Here is a 22354-nt window from a genome sequence, read left to right as displayed (position 1 = left end):
TGCAAGGAGACTTTTATAGGCAGTAAAGGACTCTCGATGTCAGCCACATGTCAGTACAGCATTCCTGTAATATACAAACCAAGTGATATAGATATATATATGTACCCTGGATATGAAAAACTATGAAGCATGGCAAGCTGACCTGTCATCAGGAAGAGTACCGACCAATCATTTTCATCGCGCATAGTTTAGGTGGCCTGGTTCTCAAGCATGTATGAAGGATTCCATCAAAAATAATAATGAACAGTCGTTCTAGCTAACGGTCTAGGCCCTTACCGAGGAAGCACAAGGCGACTCTAGAGACAGGGCCGTTTTTCGATCATCCTACGCGGCGTTATTCTTCGGAGTGCCAAATAGAGGCCTTCTGAACTCTCACTTAATCTCGATGGTGCGAGGTCAGCCAAACGCGCAACTCGTGAGAGATCTTGGGGAAGCTTCACAGTTTCTCCCACAGATACATCGAGAATTTCAGCGTCTATTTATTTTTGAGGATGCCAAGATATTTTCGTTTTACGAGTCGAAGGATACCCGGTCGGTCGTGGTAGGCCTTACTTTTACATTTCCACATATTCATCTGAGAAATATACTGATCATGATCAAATTTACTCGGCTCATAGTATAACCCGATGACGATGAAGTATGAGAGGACAGGTCCGCTTGTACGGATGGTTACGCGCGACTCTGCGACATACTCGGGTCCAAATGAAAAGATCTATCAGAAAATCAACATCGACGCTGACCACTCAGGTATTGTCAAGTTCGGAAGCCGTTCAAACTTTGATTATATGACGGTCAGGAGTAAGATCAGGGAGTGTCTTGAGGAGGCACCACGGGCCATTAGGGCGCGGTTCCCGGATCAGAGAGAAAGTGTGTAACCCCGGTCCGATAGGCAACTATTCCAAGCCTAAATGATATTTGTAGTTGGTCTTGAGATGTGTGTATATATAGATTAGCCGGCTAATGAGAAATTGCAATTCGTTTCAGAAAGCTCCGAAGAGAAACAATGCCTCCGTTCCCTCCTCCCAGGCAACAATAACCCGACCCCGAAAACACCAAGAGCAAGACTTCACCCAGGGACTTGTGAATGGCTACTTGGAGAGGAAACATTCAATGACTGGCATCTCTCCGAAAAAGACTCTTCTAGATTCCTCTGGATCCACGGAAATCCTGGAACGGGAAAGACAGTTCTCATGAACTTTCTGCGAGAGCAGTTGGCCACCGACTCGAAATCACGTATCGCTTACTTCTTCTGCAACGACAAGGACGTCCACAACCGCACAGCGGTGGCGGTGCTGAAGTCCTTGCTGTATCAGCTGCTGCATCAGAACCCGGGATTTTTCCAGCATATCCTCCCAGAATATGAGAAATTCAGGTTGGATAAGGAAACGAATTGGTCTGCTGCCGCGCTATGGAGTGCCTTCCATAATATAGTCATTGATCCGGCCGCAGAATCGGTGTACTGCGTTGTTGACGCCCTGGATGAGTGTCTTGATGATCAGGGTGGAAACGACTACCGCAGGTCGGATCTGCTCCGCGACCTACATGATCTATACCTTTCTCAGTCATCATCACAGTGTACAGCACGAATTGTACTGAGTAGCCGCCCTCTTCCGGCAATTCAATCGTTGTTACCAAATATCAGTCTTGTCATCCGCCTTGAAGACTTTAATCGCTCAGACATAGGCCAGTATATCTCAGATGAGGTCGACAGACTAGCTATCAAGGGCAAATATCCCCCTGGCCTGAAGGTGGAGGTTCAAAAAACCATTGAAGAAATGTCTGGTAATATGTTCCTTTGGGTTTCCTTGACCGTGAACGACCTGAGCAAACGCCGCACCATCAAAGAAGTCCGCCATCTCCTGAATACCGTCCCGCGGACATTATTCGCATATTACGAATGTATTCTCGCGAGTATCAGCAGCGAAAACAGCGATCGAGCGAAAGTTCTTCTTATGTGGATTGCGCATGCTGCCACGCCGATAAGGCTCGAAGAGCTGGCCCTAGCGATTGCGGTCAGAGATGACGCTCGGTCAATCGCTGAAATTGAGGAAGATATGCCATTGAATATCGAGGATCATATAATGGAACTTTGCAGCCATTTGGTTGAAATTGTAGACACCTACGTTGTGCTCATTCACCAGAGTGTCAAGGAATTTTTAATGACCGCCGGTGAGCGCGTGGGGTTGGACAGTCCTCCTTTCGAGCCACGCTACCACAGGATATACCACGTACCGTTGCAGGAAGCAAGCTCTAAACTCACCAGAACATGTATAACATATCTTACGTTTATCAACCATACACAAAGACCGCCTGCTATCGATGTTTCGGAGTGCCCCGTGTTGGGCTGGCCCATTCATGCCCGTCTCAGCGCCCCACTCGACGACAAAACTAAACATGTCTTTCCTAAATTCTTAGACATCAACAGCGCCCACTTTAGCGTGTGGATGAAATACTACTGGGATTTACATTTGGCGGGGGAAAGCTTCGAAGGTGAAATTCAGAGCCATATCCAGCCTCTATACGTTGCCTCGCTCCTGCATATCACACCTCTTGTGAAACTGCTTTTAGAGGATGGTGCCGATGTGAACAACCAGGGAGGAACGTATATCAACGCACTGCAATGCGCAGCATCTAATGGGGGCAGCATAGATATAGTAGAGATCATTGTGGGGGAAGGAGCAGATGTGAATGCGTATGGCGGATTTCACGGAACAGCGCTGATGGCAGCATCCTTTAGTGGCAACATAGAAGTGGTCAAATTTCTCTTGGTATGCGGTGCCAAAACCGATCTAGTGGGTGGAAAGTTCGGCGATGTCCTTCAAGCGGGAGCATGGCGGGGAAACCTCGATATCATAAAGTTATTATTGGATAGTGGGGCCAGTATCAACGTGCTGGGAGGGGAATTTGGTAATCCATTACTTGCGGCAGCTTGGTCGGGCCATCCTGACGTTGTTGAATTCCTTCGGGATCAGGGGTTGGACGCAAATAATCGCGGTCGACTAAATCGTTTTCCACTTCAGGCCGCAGTTAGGAGAGGCCACACAATAGTGATACAAAAGCTTTTACAAAGAGGTGCAGATGTCAATCTGAAAGGAGGGGTTCACGGGAGCGCTTTACATGCTGCGATCATTGCGGACGATACAAAGCTTGTACAGCTATTGGTCGACGCCGGAGCTGATGTCAATATGCCAAACCGGAAACATGGGCCTCCCTTGCATACCGTAGTTCTTCGGGGTTTGGGCGGGGCGGTGCGGACTCTTGTATCCGCTGGAGCTTCAACTACCGCGCGAAATTTGAAGAATCAGACCCCGTTAGATCTAGCGATCGAGCAAGGTCATATAAGCATAGAAAATCTTCTGCGGGGGCTGGATGTGAATATAGGAATGGTGAATAAAGGAATGGAGAGCTTGGAGGAAAATCTGGTCGTTTTAGATTGAGTTGACTCATGTGTATGTGGTATGGATAGCGTCTGTAGAAGAGTACCTACAAAGATTCAGTGTTTTCTTCTCAGAGTACTCCAAAGTATGAAATCACAATGACAAATGGGATATTACGCAAGAGGAAGCAGCCTAGATCATTTGGGCGTTGGCAAATACAACATACACGTGCGGGGTATACTACAACTCACATATCAGGAGGCCATCAAGCCTTAAGCCCACGGAAAGTATGAGGGTCCGCGCACAGGAAATTCTTTAGTACGAGCGCTTCAACAGCACATTACGGATACCTGTTCTTGGCCAACTTCTACGGCTAACCTATTAACTATAGGGCCACTCAACAATTGGTAGGTCTAGCTTATCAGCCGAAGTGGGCCATATCCCTGAATAGCTGTAGTATCCTCAGTTTGAGAGATTGAATAGGAAACAAGATAACGTACAAAACTGCATCAGCGTTGGGAACATTTAGAATATCGTAACTCTTACGAAGCGAAGTATAAATGTGTGGCATAAGAAATGACTGGAAGCTCCTCGCCCAATGAGCTACACGAAGTACCAACCATACGAGAGGGGGGACATATCATGGAAATAGGAGAAATGGCTTCTATAACAATATACGGAAACACTAAACCACAAAAGAAGGAAACGCGCAGAACCTGTACTGTGTGACTACATAGGACCTGTGCGGTTCGAAATCAAGCAGGAGGATGCAACAGGTGGGGGTAAGTATATGAAGTCCTAGGACTTCTATTCCATATGCATGCTTTCGAAAAGGCTATTGTGCTCGAAACCTGCAGCACGCAAAATAGCGGAATCTGTGGATTCATATAGTTGGATAATGCCATTCACAGTGTCTGGTTGCGAGCTAGATTGATCCCGGGTACCGCTGCTGATCTGGGTGCTAAGTGGAGTTTTGATCTCGGAGGGCGTAGGGACATCTGACTGAGTAGGAGATGTACTTATCGATTGTTTGGATGCCTCAAGGAGCATTAACACTATATCTGTGTGCCCATGGCCGGTCGCAATAGATATCGCCGTCGAGTCGTCATCTGTTGGAACCATCGCATCTGCACCTCTCTCCAGGAGCACCTTTACCACGTCCAAATGGCCGGTCTCCGCGGCGAGGTGCAAGGCATTCCAACCATCAGCCTTTTCTGAGACATCAGCACCTCTGTCCAGCAATAACTCTGCCAGTTCCGTGTAGCCATTCGCTGCGGCAAGGTGAAGAGCACTCCAACCATTAGGGCTCTTTACCGAGATATCAGCACCGTTGTCCAGCAGTAAGTTCACCACTTCCAAAAATCCATACTGTGCGGCGGCGAGCATCGCATTCCAAGCATTAGACCTCCTCTCGATCTCTGAGATATCGGCACCTCTCTCTAGCAGTAACTTTACCACTTCCAAATGGCCACACACCGCGGCAAGGTAAAGAGCATCCCAACCATGAGACTCTATCTCCGAGATATCAAGAGTATCTCTGTCCAGTAATAACCGTACTACTTCCAAGTGACCATTCCGTGCGGCGTGATGTAGAGCGTTCGAACCATCAAGGTCGTTGTCTGAAATATCGGCACCTCTCTCCAACAACAACCTTGTCACCTCCAAGTGACCATTCCTTGAAGCGTTGTGGAGAGCACTTGAACCATCAGACTCCTTGTCTGAGATATCAGCATCTCTGTCCAGAAACAGCCTTGCCACTTCCAAGTGACCATTCAATGCGGCAATATGTAGCCCATTCGAACCACGAGGCTCCTTCTCCGAGATATCAGCACCTTTATCCAGCAATAACTTTACCACTTCGAAGCGGCCCTTCCCCGCCGCCCAGTGTAGAGCATTAGAACCATGAAAGTCCTTGTCTGCTATATCCGCACCTCTATCCAGTAGACACCTTGTCACCTCCAAATTACTGTGTAGTGTGGCGATGTGTAGCGCACTCGCACCACTACGCCACTTTGCGGAGATATCAGCGCCTCTCTCTAGAAGTAACTCCATCACTTCAGGATGGCCGCACTCCGTGGCGACATGTAGAGCGCTCGAGCGACCAAGGCCGCTGGGTGTAGTATCAGCAGCTTTATTCAGCAAACACCTTGCCACTTCCAATTTATTACTCGCAGCGGCGAGATAAAGAGCATTCCAACCATGAGACTCCTTTGCCGAGATATCGGCCCCCCCCTCCAGCAGCAAGCCCGCCACCTCTGCATGACCTGTCTGCGCAGCGATGTGTAGAGCATTGCAACCTTGAGACGCCTCCGCCGAGATATCAATCCCTCGGTCCAATAGCAAGCTTACCACCTCCACGTGACCTGCCTGGGCGGCGATGTGCAGAGCGTTCCAACCGTCATCCGACTCCGCCGAGATGTCAATATCTCTATCCAGCAGCAAGCGTGCCACCTCCAGATTGCCATACTGCGCAGCGAGGTGTAGAGCATTGTGACCGGTGGATAACCGTTCCGTCATGTCTGCCCCCATATCTAAAAGAAAACTGACTATTTCGTTATTTCCGCCTTCAGCCGCTCCATGCAGCGGAGATGCTTTCTTACTTCCCCCTACCCCCAGATGCGCGCCATTTTTCAGTAACAGTTTGATTACGGGCAAATGCCCATGCTGGGCGGCCCAGTACATAGCTGTATATCCCTGGCTATCTGCCGCCATGACCCTCGCCCCCCGCCGTAGCAACATTGTAATTAGCTCACAGTCGCCATTTTCGGCTGCAGCAACAAATGCGTGGTTTAGTGCAGCTGTACGAGCTGGATTAGTTTAAATGGTGACTTCGCGATATAATTAGACCTCGGAATGAATTGCACCATACCTGCTTGTACAGGGGTAAGGTAATTCCCCACTCCGTTGCCCGAAGCTCCAACACTCGACAATGGGCTCCACACAGTCGGAGGCTCCTCGTTCGACTTTGCAAGCCACGAGTGCTCCTTTGCTTTCTCTGCTGGAATTCGATCTTCAGGTAAAGCCTTTACCAGGCTAGCCATGAACTCAATCGCCGAGGGCGGTATATTTGGTGCTTGCGGGCCAGAGCTGGGTGGAAATGTAATCCGGCCTTCGAAAAAGTCTAACACGTGCTTGTACTCAGGAAATGGAGGTTTCTTGGTAATCATAAAGTAGACCAGGCATCCCAGTGACCATAGGTCGACAGCGGTGGTATATTCACTGGTCGAGCCATCTCCGAGACCCCAAACCTCAGGTGCCATGTAGGGTTGAGTTCCGGTGAAGGTTCGCCCAGCAGTTATCCCGTCAAAATGTTTGGCAGCACCGAAATCAGCAATCTTGACCGTAAGTGGCATCCACCTAGCAATTAGAATATTACTAGGCTTCAGATCCCGGTGACAAAAGTCCTTCCTGTGCATTATTTCCAATCCTTCGAGAATCTGTGTTGTAATAATCTTTGTATCATCCTCGGATATGTCACTTTCCTTAGTCAATGCATCTAAATCACCACATGGCAGGTATTCCATAGCCAAATAGATGTTGTATTCATCGTCAAACCACCCTTCCAGTTGAACAAAGTGTTTAGGATACTAATATTGGAGAACAGTTAGTTTACTTAATTCTGGGATGGATCGCGCGGGGGAGGGGGCCGGGGGCGGAGGCGATCAAGTAGTACCGCAAAATCTCAGGGATAACGAACCCAACTGGCCGGACTGGAGATATCCGCTCTGGGACCGGTCGAATGCGCGATTGATCTCGTAACGTTCAGTCGCCTTGGCCAGTGGGAACATGGCTTGGCTTTCCAGTCCAGTTCATAATCACCATATTCGTTATTCCTGAGAGTTTGCGGTTATTGGGAACCTTTACCGCGCGGAGTTGCGTTAAGATTCCAAGCTCATTGGATCTAGCCGATGACTTCCGAACCTCCTTGACCGCCCGAGCGGCATGAGTCTCTCTACATATCTCTTTATAAACCGTACCAAAAGCGCCCGCCCCAAGCCGTTCCTTCCTAGTCCAAGTTTCGATTTTCAAGGGACGGCCGGGGATCGCGACCGTATGTCTATAGCCTCCATCGATAAATTCCGTGGGAAGCCTATGCTCGCCGTATTGTGAAAAGGTAGATGGCATTCTCGCTTTGTTGGTCTATAATTCAGTATTCAGGCGTGCGGGGCATGAATGATGTTCCGAACGCTTTCGAATTTCTCGGCGGAGGAGGCTGAATTAAGTACTTCTGCACGTCACCCACTGTGTAACGATTAAAAACAAAATTGATATCATGGATCAGAAGTGGTGATGCATATGGTGAGATCGAGAATAGAAGTGTCCAGGGTAGGTGGTTGCCTAGAACATGGGGGGCGTAGGGGCGTAGGGGCGCCACCATCTCCAGCCCACCTTCGTCGGATCGATCAGATCTAGCTACATATATATATAGCTATTATTTATAAGGGCTGGAACTACATGTAGTAATCCCCAAATAGCTCTATACATATCGTTATATAAGTACAAGTGCAGTGCGGGCTCCAGCCACTCTATACGCATGTAGTGAGTAAATGAATCGATTAAAGATTTGTCTATTTAGTGCATGGAGGTCGACTTGTTCTGTCTGTCGTATAATTACCAGATTCGCCAAACCTTCGAAGTGAAATGGCACTGCCTAATCTATTTACGTTCAGTTCATGCTATTACCGGTCCGAATTGTTAAAACCTCTGGCATGAGTACTTACTATACCATATATCAGCTCTTCTCTCCCAACAAAGGGCTCACGATCGGGATCGGGTGCCTCTACGCGGCACACCGACCCCCCCTTGCTCGCACTAGTTCGAATTCTAGGTTAATATGTAGTTCACAAAGAGATAGCCTTACCCCTTCTGAAGATCTACTTGGGAGTTCAAAGCTGATATATAAGATAATACCCACAATTCTGTCAGCCTGCGCTTTCAATATTGACTCCCCTCGATCACTTCCCAGATCGGGAGCAGTTCTTTGTCTATATGTGCTTCTATTTAGGCTGTTGCGACCAATAGAATTGTTTCGTGATTACAATGAGGTTGAAGCTTATCCCTTAGACGGATGAAACTGTCAAATTCGCAGCTTGCCTTTTTGAGCTAATGCTAGCCTAAGCAAGTAGCTGACAGTTATTTTTGATTGGCTCTGTGGCTATTATTAACCATTAAGAGCAACGGATATACCCAACTAAGTGCGTGCACGGTCCAGGCTACGAATTTGACAAATTTCATCAGTGCAAGTGATACTATTCAGATAATGGTTGATCCAGGCCTGGCCTGCATACATGTAGCCATAGCTTGCCCCGAAAAGCAATCCATGGGAGAACCCTCTAATATTCACATAATGTATCTTCTTTATGCATAAACCTAGGCCTTCGTGTTGAAAATACTTTATCATATCCGGCCATCTGCTTGAAACTCGCGCCTTGGGTGTCTATTATATGTTAGCACCCGACGGCTTGGCGCTGCTATAAAATATTATCCATGGTTTTCTGGCAGTAGTACTAGATATACTTTAAGGCGTCAGTAAGGATCCTATTGCTGTTACTCGGACCAAATACAGAAGCCATGATATAACAACTATACGGATGCATCGCCAAAACCGTAATAGACCACCGGCCCTCACCGTGGATACTCCTCTGGGATGTTTTTCTGCCATATAGCGGTAGCCTATACTCATAGTGGCCGTCACCATTCTATATTAGTCGTTACAATTAAGAGAGAATTGCCTGGTGTGGTGGTGGGTGTTACATGTTGCTAGCCCTAGATCCATTGTACCGTGTTCCGGTAGTGGTCTATCCGTCTCTTTGCCGCAAGGGTTTACACTAGCGCGAGGCCTTGATCATGAATATATAATAGTGATGGGCCGGGCACGAGATAAGTTGTCTCGTGACCTTGGGCAAAACAAGACGAGACTGGGGGGTGGACAAGATGAGACGAGACAAGACGATGTCTGGAGGTCTCGAGACCTTTTTAACCTTTTTTCCCTCACCTAAATATGCTCTTCAGTCTCAGTTCTAAAAAAATGAACAAAGCCTGGACTTTTGATTTCCATTAATTAGCATGATAGCGTAGCTTTCCCAGCCCTAACGTCACATGACGTAAATTATAAAGTCTCGAGACTTTGAACATGACGAGACTAGGCCATTGTCTCGAGACTTTCAAGACTCAGTTCGAACAATACAAGACGAGAGGGGACGAGACGAGACTTGCCCAAGTCTCGTCTCGTCCTTTCTCGTGCCCATCACTATTCATGACCATTCAGTTGCCGTTCTTGGCAATGAACGAGTGAAACTATGTAGTTTTTTTCCAAATCAAGAGAAGTGTATCTGAATTCCTCAATCCTCTTTTGTATTGAGGACAGCCAAGGGAAACGGCGACCAAGTGGCCACGGCGACTGGCCAGCCTCGCGCGGCCGCGCGGTAATATTTCGCAGAAGACCTATAAAACGGTTATCTTGGCATTCGAGTGACACACTGTGATCAGTCGCCCAATTCTTAATGTCACGTTGACTCGACTTACTACAGCCAATCGGATTTGTGTGTTGCCCGCCCACAACCGCCCGGAGACAGAAAGATGAAACGGAGGATTGGTCAGCGCTGTTTGAGAGAAGAATTTCACCAAATGCACTTAAGGTCCATACTAAATGTGATTTGGATTTTAATCCTTAATCTAGTCATCTTATCGATATCCTAGGAATTGCTGAACTGTGAACAGTCTTTCGTTATTACCTCCATAAACTTCCAGAATTATCCTCTTGTAAATAATCCTTACCCTACGCTAAAAATTAAGGTATGTTTTAAACATTGCGATCGCGACAAACACCCTCGATCTGAAACCTCTCACGTGAGAGCGCGAACGATAATACCCAATGCTGAGAAACTTATTTTTGTATATCTATGAACCTATGGTGCCCCCGTGAGTGGCACGGGGAAAACGCCAAGTCTCGAATAACTTTTCAACCACAACAGTTATTAAAAATCGGTAAAGTAAAACTCTTCTTCATCACGGTATCTGCTTTTTTCTTTACAGACTTTTAATAACTGTTGTGCTTGAAAAGTTATTCGAGACTTGGCGTTTTTCTCATGTTACCTTTATGACTCTGCGCACCATACTTATATATCACTCCAAGTGCTTTGCCACTATAGCTTTGCTCCCAGCCCCAGACAGTTGAGATATCGATATATATATATATGTATATCTCATTATTCCCGGAATATCACAATTACAAGTCCATGAGATATCAGCACCTCTGAGGCCTCCGGCATCACGCCCCTGTGAGGCTGAGAAGTCTTCTCCGGGTTCAAGTATCCCATGGAAACCTTTACCCCAAAGCTCGATACATATTTATAAAACAAATAATATGCATATTTTATCATTGATAATGAAAACGTATTCCAAAACAACAGATTGTGTAAAAAAGGAAAAAAGAAAAATAAATCCCTTAGGAAGTGCTTCAGAGCTAATGACATACGAAAGATACATACATGTAACTAGATCCTGCTGCAAATGGTGTTTTTTAATATCATCTGCGATACTACAATAAATCCGCCAAACGTTGAGACCGACAAGCACGCTGTCACTGCTGCATTACAAATCAAGTATCGCCACGGGTGGTTGGCTACCTGGCCCCCTTTCCTATTCAACAGCCAAAATGTGATCACTCCAACAAATGCATTTCCGATCTGTCCGATAACAATCCAGGACATGATCCAAGATCTCTGACTTATGGTACTGTCCTCTTTGTGGTAGCCTGTCAATAGTTCGAGGATAATGTATGGTCCGGCGAGGATGACTGATGTAAATAACGCCACCGCCCAAATCAAAAAGGGGTAAATCTATTCCCAGTTTTAAATTTTAGCTCGTTCTATTATCATTGATGTTGAGTCAATATGATAGGGAACGCTTACGACAGTCCGCCAATTCGCACCCCCCGCCTCCTCGCCTTCCACTTGTCGTTCTGCTCCCCTCCGCCCCCTAAAGTCTCCATAGGCTATGCCGACCGCCCCGGTAACCTTCCCCTCGACTTCCTCCATATCCTCTGGTGTCCACCATCCTTGCGGCCACTCAGCTTCACCGCCGGTCCCTGATATTTCACTCTGGCCCTGAGCTATCTTCCCGGTCTTCGACGATTCTCCTGTCCGTCTAGTTTCTCCATTTTTATATTTCCCTGGGGGCTTTAGCCCTCCATATTTAACAATATATATCGCGGGATAGCGTGGTGCGGTGAGACTCGCCAGTAAATTGGTTAATGACATAAGAATGTACGGGATTACAGCCAGTGAATAAGCTGCATATCCATAACCAACAATCTGACGCTTACTTCCCATATAAAGCTCAAAGGATGCGTAGACTATTTGGAACATAGCGGCACATGTCTTGACAAAGCTATAGTTGGAGGAAAGCGTTGAAGGTTCCATGCTCCCGGGTGGTGGCTTCACCTTCTCCCCGGCCCACCACCTCTTGACTTTCTCCCACTCTGTGGGAATTGGGGAATGATTTGCCAGCGGGTGGACTTCAAACCAATGTGGGACGTATATCAGAGAGTAATCGGCGTGAGACGGGGTATTGTAGTCTACTGCATCGGCCTCCGGATTAGGCTTACGTTCCCTATCCTTGTTATGAGTAGCTAGGTATTTCTGTCCAGGAACTTTGATGTCGGTCGGGTACTGGCCGTGTACCTGTGTGTACAGAGGTATAACGGGACGATATGCTCTCGGATAAACAGCGTACTCCTCCCAGTTCACCAACGGAGCTCCACTGGGTACTACCTCCTGGCCCGATATTGCCGGCTGAATCTTGTCTTCTAGTGCTCCCGGAGAATCTGTTTCAGAATCATCTTTCTCAGAATCTAGACGGCGTGTGGCCGACGTCGATGCAGACCTAGTCTGCCCGTGAGCAGGACTCGTACTACTGTCGGGACCCTTCCGGGTACACGGATCTGATGGTACTAGCATACAAAGTGCTTCTGACCTCAAGGCCACACGAAGGTGCGTTGTTTCTAGAACTGCCATACGATAAAGGACCTTGAAGGACGCATCAAACCCCACCGCAGGCATCAAAATAGAAGAAAAGGTATTGAAAACAGTGATGATTATACTGCTTCCTGGCGGAGTAATGACGGTGACTGCATGGAGTGCGAAATTAAGGATCATGAACCTGACGACATCTTTCCAATCCGCTTGTCGACAAAAGGGTGTTCCTCGCTCATATGTCTGCTCGGTACAGTTCATGATGCCACGATATATATACTGTGCTATCGCTATCTGTAGTTCTGTACGCGGCGGTACGCGGTGTATGATAGTACAGGGTGGTATTCCCACTATGCTAGCTAGGCGTGCGCAGCTGAATATTCTTGCGATGGATATATATAGGGAATCGTAAATTAAAGATGAGAGAAGATGTGAAAATGATAGCACCTGTAAATGTGTAAAAATGAGCTTATTCGCTTTGGCTGCGGTATCTATTGCCGGGGGGTGAGGGAAACATCAGGGTAGCTCACTGATGTTCAATACAGATATATATATATTTCAACCGCACTAGTAGATGTCCCAATAGCCTCGACACCACATGTAGTCCCGCGACTATTCCTAGATATTCCCCCAGCTATGGGTCCACCACATACTGCAGCTGGAAACCTTTGTAAATCGAAATATTCCATCTCAAGCCAAATGACTTAATTTGCCAGTGACTTGGAATTAACACCTGGGCTCTAGCTAGCTCTAGGACTATGCCCCACAGCCTATCGTCATCATTCATTCCTATATCCGATCATGCACCATATTGCAATTCTATCGATTACTCTACGTACGTAGACGACTGTCCATTAATTGAAGACTCTAGGCCCGAGATGATAATCAATCGAAATCGTGTAACTTTGAACTGAGCGAAACATGCACGTTGAGTCGTGTATTTACAATGTAGAGTTGTAAAACATATGTGTATCTCCGACAGTTGTGCGCAGAAAAACATAAACTTGCGCATATGGATCCGGATCTTTGACATGTAAGCGAGGTGATGCGCGCATGCATGCTGCCTATCATTATATTATGGTATATGCTGAAGCCACGTTCCGTCCTATAAGTGCGTATGGATGTCTAGAGCATCTTACTTTACAATTTGCAGGATGATGCTAGAGTCGCGCGCCCCGAGGAGCCAGTACGAGGTCAATGGGCTTCTATTACCTACAGGCAGCATAAGATCCCACTAGAGTATCGACAATATAATCGATGTATGGGCATATGTCCCTACTATCATGCGGGGACATCCACGACTGGCTCGTAAATTCTCGCCACTAGCTCGAATAGCATGCCAACCATTATGCATTATTATGTTGATCTAATACAGTTGACTATGTGAGCCCTTTTGTATATCTGATATGTCTTGGTTATTCCAAATTTGCAGCGAAAGAGTTTTGTATTTCAGCTTATCCCCATTGATAATCTCGACATAGCGGCAGGCCCAAGCAACGACTAATAGGCTCCACTGGTTATCATTTGTCCACTGCCCAGTTCGTAACTGCCAATCGGCCGGTCTAACACTCCACGTCTGACCTTAGCACGAACAGGGATACTTGTCCCGTCAAACTTGCACATTTAGACACATCAAACAACTGCCTTTCCATTTTTTTATACCAGATAATATTGTAAAATCTGGTTTCGAAGTGAGATTTTCTTACTACTCATATATCCAGTGGCTGGCAACCAAATTAGTGAACCAAGAAGGAAGTAATGCGTTCAAAACAGTTCCTACTGATTGTTTAGATCTAGAAGCAGGAGCTTTTTACCTCACATGTTTGGGAGTTATAGTAAAGCGTAGTAATTTTGAAGAAATAGGTATACCTGAGCGGGGATTTCACGGCTGGCCGAGATAGTGAAGACCGAGAAGATTTATCCCTAGAATTCTAGCACTCCCTGTATTTACCTAACTCAAACTTGGAAATCGCGGGATATTTGCGAACTAAAATATATACGTGAAGTAGCTACATGTATGTATGCAGTAGTGGGATTAGAGAATAAGGTGTTCAATCGTGTAGTTACATGTAGTCAAGAGCCAGTCAGACTGAGACGTGGTCGGATCGGGAAAGGATAGAAGTGAAGGGACTTGGCAGTTGCATCGTGTCAGGATTAGTTAGGATGGATAAGAGAGGAAGGTCTCTCCTCCTCTCGGAGAATCATCATCAATAGAAGTACTATCATCAGTCATTCGAGATCGTATCACTTCAATGTAGGTACATGTAGGCAACTCTAAATATGTGTCCGGCTGCACAATAATTACTCCGAGTCAGCCCCGTCGTGTTGGGTGCGCCTCGCAAACTGTAACGATCATAAGAAAAGAAAATGCTATCGAAAAAAATAATATACAATGTGAGAACTCGGGTTACCTAATTAGGCATCCTACATTAAGCTTTCGACAGTATTGCCCTAGGGCTGCTCATCATTGGAGCATTGTTATAGATCTGAATATTCCATTAGCCTATTGCGTCTCTTAAGCTTTCAATTGGCTTTCTGGGTCCCCGAATTCCCAGAAACCTACTGACTAAAAAGTTGACCTCTCTCCTCGAGGAGACAAACATACATAGCTAATAGACGTTACGAATAAACATCTTATTCCTATCGATCATAGGTATGATGAGACTTTTGGACATTAATCTCATGCGCTGACGTTGCACTTTGCCCATCTAAGCAATAATTGACTTGACCTTCTCTGCGCAAAACTTAAGATCACATGACTACCAGTGCGCGCTAATTTTTCAGAGTGGCCGTAGGGTTTAATATAAAGCACCGGGCAGGAGATAAGGGGCACATGAGGGAGGGAGAATCACGGGGAATCCGATACTCGCGTCTGCATCGAGTCTCATCTTTTTCTGCGCATTAAATTGAAGAACGAGTCGCTAGAATGAAAACACATGTTTGTTGAAGATCTGTAAGGCTAATTGCACTTGTGTTGTGTTGGCTGCATTCACGTCGGAGACGCCTCGTGCGGTCAACGAATCGTGATCTTACCCGAGCCAACTCTGTATTATTTGCTTTTTCATCCCGGTGGATGATGATCCTGCTTCGTCCACATGCATCGTACATACAACATAACTAGGTACGCTACGGTGTAGTATCGAGGAGTGTTACGGGATCGAGCATACATGTATACATGCATGGAAGGTAGGGATTCAGGACACTCAGGACGTCCCGGATCACCGGTACATAGAGTACATGTTCGGGTGTGCACGTTAAATACCGAGACGCCTTGAAGGAATATTGGTCGATTTTGTACGGGAACCGCCCATGGCAACCAAAAGCAGCCAATAAATTTTGGCCTGGGCCTCAAAATTTATATGGAAGAAAAAAATACCGAGACATTTTATCTATCTTCACTTAAAAATTCAAATATCTTCCTAAAAATACAAAAGAAATAACCACTGAATAGCCCTTGCTCATAGGTTTACCTAAGTACTAATTCAAAGTTATCAAAGTTTTAGTAAAGTTCGAAAAGAAGAAGAGTAGATGCAAAAGCTGCGCGAGACACACTGTCCAAATACCTGCTTGGCTGCCAAGTGTCATTTTAATTATATCAGCCCAATCAGGTTCCTCTCCAAACCCTCACTTTTCGAATGCAACACATGGAGATTCGGTTTTCGTGATCTATTACTAATCCTAATGATGGAAACCTGTCTCGTACCCAGCTAGGAGCCAATTATTTGGCACTAACTAGAAGGCTGGGTACGAAAGTCTCTAAGGGCTATGGATCCGTCACCCCACGCACCCATAATCTGGTTTCTGCTCTCCACATACCAGTGTTCAAGGGAGACTGTACGCGAAATCCCCGTATCAAATCACTTCACTGGAATTCAGTTCATGTCAGGTTACACCCCTTTTCTTTTTCATATCTGCGATTTCAATTACCTCCTATCCCTTAGGCGGTCAGGCCGGATCGCAATGTGTTACTGAACCTGATATATACAGCTACTCAGCTAAAGTATTCGTGATTTAGTTTTAATGTCAGTGCGCAGTGTGGCGCACCCGTGATATTGATGTTATTAATATAGAGATTCAAAACAACGAAAAATATATAATATAGTTCGTGGCTATATAAAAGAACATCATAGGTCATTGATCTTATTCTTCATTGATTCCGGGCCCCATCGGTCACTAGGGAAATTTTCTCTTAGGAGGGTTTTAATGGTCCGCCACGGTTACATATAGAGAAATGTCTCACTCCGAAATCGGAATCACGAACACTTTTGCGGGGTGGTTGTATATTGTTAATGTGCTCTGTTGAACTCTGTTACTGTTCATTCTATCATCGTGGCGATAGAGCTCTCTAGCGTATGGCAATAAACTCGAGGAGACAGTGAACACTGAGAGTGTTTATCAGAGCACATTAACCATATCAGGTTCGGTAACACATTGCGATCCGGCCTGACCGCCTAAGGGATACCACCCCCACAAGGCTATTATAAGCCCAATCATGCGAAATCACTCGCCAGTTCATCATGAGATAGCACTCGTAGGTCATGTGATCTGTCAGCTACTTATGTCAAGCCACCACACCATCCTTGCTACCCTCCCCCCATCCCACATCTATTTGCCTCGCTGCATTCTCCCATGTGCGCTTTATTCCAATAAATGTGGCCCAACACTCATAGTCAATCCAACGTAACAATACGAGATCTCAGCTAAATCGAGGAAATTGATCCTTTAAGAGTACTGATGAGGACTATTGTTTGTAGTTGAGGGCTTAAATTCACTTACCCCCGTCCTTCTACCTAGCTAGCTAGGGCTGAATGATGAAGCTATGAGCTGGTATCTGTCAACATCACAGTTCAAGGCACCTCTGCGAGGCTAGGGCAAATGCGCAAGGACTAAATCAACAGATTTGAAGAATTAAAAGAAAGAGAATGCAACAAAAGAAAAAAAGTAGACCGAAAATTAAATTTGTTTAGCTGTCGATCAGTGGCGACTAAGTAGGATAGTGGAAGGATTGAAAAAATTACGGTTGGTCTGGGAACGGAAACAGATTGTATCCCGAGATCTAGACCGGTTTACATTCGTTTTCTACGGCCTTAGCTGCGGGCCCTGAAAAGGTTTCTCGGTCTTAACTAGTGGCGGATTTTGTTTCTTGAGACACATGTCGGCCTACCGCTAATTAGCCCATCCTATGGCTACGTTATACCTGTGTGTCAGTTGCATGAGTAATAAGTATATAACCACTTCTTCTTCATGACTTGGTTATTGGATAACGATTTTCCCACCATATATGGGCTATATACAGCCACTCAGCAAAAGTGTTCGTGATTTAGTTTTAATGTCAGTGCGCAGTGTGGCGCACCCGTGATGTTGATGTTATTAATGTAAAGATTCAAAACAAAAAAAAATATATAATATAGTTCGTGGCTATATATAAAAGGAGATAGGTCATTGATCTTATTCTTAATTGATTCCGGGCTCCATTGGTCACTGGGAAAGTTTTCTCTTGGGGTTTTTAATGGTCCGCCACGGTTACATATGTATAGAGAAATGTCTCACTCCGAAATCGGAATCACGAACACTTTTGCAGAGTGGCTGTATATACAAGCGGAGTGCGGCCTCCGGCCGCCCAAATGTAGTGAGGAAATGAAGGTGCGGGGGTACTGCGATAGTAATTTCTTAGATTATTACTATCATTCTGGATTGTTAGGTCATCTAAACATACAGGCACGCACTAAACCTCATCTCCATCTCTCCTTATAGGTAATCTGTGATGCATTAGCTCTAGTATGCACTCTAAGTCATTCAATGAGTAGCTTTAGTACATATGTACATGTAGTTCATGATAAAATGCTATCAGGGGAATTCGACCTTGATATATAAAAAATATAGCTGTAGTTCTGTCAGTGTTTGTTCTTTTATATCCATCAATTGCAATAGCTACACGCCTTTTAATATATGCCAGTTCCCTTCCATCTCGGGAGTAGTTCTTTGTCTAATGATATGCAACCAATATTAGAAATAGTACGCAACCAATAGAAAACGTTCCTGGTGACGATGAGGAAGACTATATAGTTTTGATATTTACGTGTTAGGATAGCAGAGGCTGCCATACAATCTTCTAGCCTTGTTCGGCTCATGGGTCTCGTTGAGCTCCGTGTTCGGCAATAGAGGCCAATGAGGGTGTAGTGAGTGTGATAAGACTGGTGATGGTGTGGGTGGAGAGAATCGGTGGTCTTATGAATATAGAATTCTCGGGCGGCCGGGTTTAGACTTACTCACGTGACGCTGGTTGGCAGGTTTTTTTGCGCTGCTCACAGGTCATGTGATCAAGTCAAAACTCGGCCGCGTGAGTTGGTTTTGACCGCTGATCTTCCTTGTGTCTGCTCTCTGCCTTGTTTGTAAGTTAGTCTTGTTGTGGGCTTGTATGCGTTTGCGGACCTTTTCACGGTACCATATATAAGCCATAATATCATTAATCATGAAAGCCTTCCCACTCCGATAGGGGCAGATGTATCTCGTGGAAGGGATCGATAGCTGTTTAGCGCTTGGGGTGAAAGGATTGCTTTACATAATGATTGGGCTGTTTTTCAAGCGACGCTCCCTTTGTGGTGCCGGGATATATATGGGGGCTGCAGGCTTCTTGATCACCGTGCAGCTTTTATTGATCCTACCACTGGGGGCTGTATGCGGAATCTTTAGTCTAATTCCCAATTTATTGGTACCGCGTACCGGGTGCTCAACTTTGGGCTTACAAAAAGCAGAGCGTTTGGACGCGATTGGCTCTACCTTGAGGCGAGCGGGAGGGGGTTGTTAAGTTGCGAGTTGGCATCCTATAAGCCCAGGTTGGCTCTGCTTTAATTTTACGTATGAGAAGGTACCGGTTATCACGTTTCGGAGTACATGCGATTCATGCCGCATATTGAAGTACCGTAGGGTTTGCAGGCTGTATACCGGTTTTTGCCTTTCAGTTGATGACAAATCTTGAATTAAATTGGGGACAATGTTATAATCCAAGCGAAAATGTCTAAGGATAGAAAGTTCAAATGGTCGAGTTACAATATATGTACATAAGTACACAGCAACGTGGTGTGGGCTGCACATGTGTTCGCGTGACACCGAGTGCTTGCTTGTGATCACCTACATGCAGAGCAAATATGCATATATAACCGAGTGCTGTAATCAGTCACTTAAGAGCAAGGGACAGCATCGGTTGAAGAGGATGATACATTCAGACCCTTTGTACCGCAGGGAGAATAGATATATCATTGTACTGTTTTGAGTTTGTGCGTGTGATTAAATGTGATACTATAGGGATGAGGCTAGGTATTGCAAGGTTTTGGTGAGAGAATACCACGATATATAGTGTAGAGGGACTTGTCTTGCATGCCTATCGCGTGTGTTGGATCGCACCGGCCTGGTGGTGGAGCTGCTCTAGACTACTGGTCTACCGCCAGCCAGCTTGAGCAATCATCCCATCTCTCCATCAACTAGCTTAGGCACTTGTTGTATCGGTCTAGAGAATAACAACTACATGTACTTAAGCTTATGAAGTACTTGTAATTCTAGCTAGTGATTCCCAGATAAAAGACCTCTCCTTCCCAAGAAACGAGCCTTTTCCACATTTCCTGGGTTTTATTCACAGATAAATGGGTCTCACCTCTGATTGATTTTCTGCGCATGTGTTGAATTCTCGACGAAGTATATACGTACTTGTTTGTCCCTTTTTCTCACCCGCGCAGCCGGTACCCCCAACCACACAAACACGCACCATCCTCGTGAGTCGCCTCGATAGGTGTACTCTAGTCTACCCCTGTCTCCGTAGACGAAACTCTGCACTCCTTGATAGAGCCCCCGTGGCTGTGGCTAGTATTATATATCTGATAACTGTTTGATGTGATTCAATTGATCAATTCCTAGGCAATCCTTCTCTTGGAATCTTCGACAGACAAGGTGTACGTCTACGGGCATGCTTTGAATTATCAGGTCTTTGCCCCTCCCCCAGGCGATGGGTGTATGTAGCCTTTTTTGCAGTTTTTGCAGTTTTTTCTTCGACGGTGATTGGGATTTCTAGGCATGTACTCAAACCTCCATGCGACGCTACGCATCGATCATGCATCCAATGGCTGGGAAAATTAAGCAATCCCTGATACATTCATGAATCAAATTATAAACCTCCCGTCAACCGGCTCAGACGCTACTTTCAACATAAATATAGGACGTATACATGCATGCCACTTCTCCATCTACCTAACCACGTCATTCCGTTTCTGAGAGCTCTGAACCGTTACCATCGTTCTGCGAACTGTCATCGGCTCCTTTATAAACGTGCCTGTTTCATCTAGATCCCTTCTCTGTACTGGCGGGAACAATACCGTCTGAACCGTAAAATGGTGAGAATGTTTTCCGGTCAACTCCTCATCCTCATCAACCGTGTCGGTCGTGTCTTCCATGATACTAGCCACGTATTTTGACCCTGGTTGGATTTGCGGCAGTAAGAATTCCGACACTTGTCGCGAGGTTTCGAATCCGAGATTGGCCGCCTTCTCCAGGATTGAGAACAACGCCTGTCCGCATTTATCTTCACACCCTGCTTTCACAAGGCTACTAAATAAGCGGTAAACGCGACCTGTCCGATAGAAAATTTGGGCGCGCAACTCTCGCTCGAACTTGGGATTGCTCATGAGCAAGTTTATCATCTGAGCTTTCAACTCTTGTCTTTCACGGTCTAAATGCGCACCTCGCACCGGCGATTAGGTATTACTTTCGCTTAATTCCTGATCTATAATGCACTATCGATCGAGCGTTCACATACCCGTTCCCCCAAAATCTTCTAGCATAATAGGCGGGCGCCTTTCGCCAAGAATTCTAAATACCAACTGCCAGCGAAAAGCCCATTCGACTACCAACTCGGTGATCGATGCTTCGATATCTTTCATCACAACCGTTCTATCCGGCACCGGGTAGTAATCACTGATGGTAGCTGCCATTGCGGCTTGCAGTCTCTGCGGAAGGCTTCTGTGGTTTACCTCTGGTCCGTCGTCGAAATATCTGAAGGCCCATTGACGGATAGCTCCAGCCAAGCCTGAGAACTCTCCGTCGAAATAGGCATCGTCTCTTGTGACTGTATTGACGCTGGGTGTGGATCTTGATATCGCTTCGGTTAGTTCGGCGATGTTCTGCTGCTTTACAGCCAATGTTTCTTCAAGCTTCTTCATATGGAGATCCTGCTCATCCATCATCCTTCCGAGGGTGGTGATACGGCGATCCTGTCCCGCGATAACCTCATTGAGATTATCTACCTCAAGCGTCATCTCCTTGTTTTTCTGTGAAAGAGATTCAATCTCAATATCCTTTCTTTCGAGTACGGACTTTGCCGAAGCATTTCTCTTCTCAAGTTTTGCGTTCTTCTCCTTGTATTGCTCTGCACGTCTCTTATAAAAGTCCAGTGTGGTCTATATTTCCTGTCAACGGACGTGATGACTGCAATATTTTGGAAGAATTACATACTGGACGCTCAGAGGGCCGAGGTTCCATGATCTCGGCATCAGATTCCACCTCGGGAGGTTCAGTGCGGTCTAAAGGATGGCTATTTCGGCGGTCTGTTTCACTGCTGTACGTGTGGGGAGTCCCGTCTCCCGCTTCTTTGGAGACAGCGATAATTCCCTTGAACCTATCGTAAAGCATCGGTTTTGAACGATATAAGGCCTCAAATTTAAAAATACGTACAAAGTGTCGTTCAGTGCTTCTTTCTGATATGGAGGGCGTTAACCGAGCGAAAGTATGTAGTAGGATTCAGAAGTTGTGTCTGCGAGATATGGCTGCCTGATATCACTCCAGCCCTGTCAACCACATGAGCTGGTTCTCTAAAGTGCCTACACACATAGAGTACACGTACACCGAGAGAGAGAATTATTGTAGAAACAGGGGTCCAAAAACAGGGTTTAAGTGGCTGACTCGGCCAATAGGACTCTTCCCATACTACGTCTGATAATTTCTGCAAATGAATAT

At 45.9% G+C, this 22354-nt stretch overlaps 4 protein-coding genes across 4 annotated transcripts; 1 reads left to right on the top strand and 3 right to left on the bottom strand.

Annotated features, from left to right (window-relative positions):
* Positions 1–122: 122 nt before the first annotated feature.
* Positions 123–3437, top strand: H6S33_010502 (uncharacterized protein; the record flags this gene model as incomplete). The annotated part of the gene is made up of 4 exons (XM_044841894.1): positions 123–212; positions 269–541; positions 618–867; positions 985–3437. 4 exons carry the CDS (start codon positions 123–125, stop codon positions 3435–3437), a joined length of 3066 nt encoding a protein of 1021 aa, XP_044697645.1.
* Positions 3438–4184: 747 nt separating this feature from the next.
* On the bottom strand, positions 4185–7502 carry H6S33_010501 (uncharacterized protein; the record flags this gene model as incomplete). The annotated part of the gene is made up of 3 exons (XM_044841893.1): positions 4185–6175; positions 6247–6964; positions 7164–7502. 3 exons carry the CDS (start codon positions 7500–7502, stop codon positions 4185–4187), a joined length of 3048 nt encoding a protein of 1015 aa, XP_044697644.1.
* A 3728-nt stretch (positions 7503–11230) lies between these two features.
* On the bottom strand, positions 11231–12613 carry H6S33_010500 (uncharacterized protein; the record flags this gene model as incomplete). Its single annotated transcript, XM_044841892.1, has 1 exon — positions 11231–12613. The coding sequence occupies one exon, from the start codon at positions 12611–12613 to the stop codon at positions 11231–11233; it is 1383 nt and encodes a 460-aa protein (XP_044697643.1).
* A 7976-nt stretch (positions 12614–20589) lies between these two features.
* Positions 20590–22030, bottom strand: H6S33_010499 (uncharacterized protein; the record flags this gene model as incomplete). The annotated part of the gene is made up of 3 exons (XM_044841891.1): positions 20590–21071; positions 21159–21798; positions 21854–22030. The coding sequence occupies 3 exons, from the start codon at positions 22028–22030 to the stop codon at positions 20590–20592; spliced, it is 1299 nt and encodes a 432-aa protein (XP_044697642.1).
* Positions 22031–22354: the final 324 nt, after the last annotated feature.

The sequence above is a fragment of the Morchella sextelata genome, assembly GCF_020137385.1.
Source record: "Morchella sextelata strain SCLS chromosome Unknown scls_4, whole genome shotgun sequence".
In the NCBI taxonomy this organism is placed as follows: domain Eukaryota; kingdom Fungi; phylum Ascomycota; class Pezizomycetes; order Pezizales; family Morchellaceae; genus Morchella; species Morchella sextelata.
This window is presented reverse-complemented; position numbering and strand designations above follow the sequence as displayed.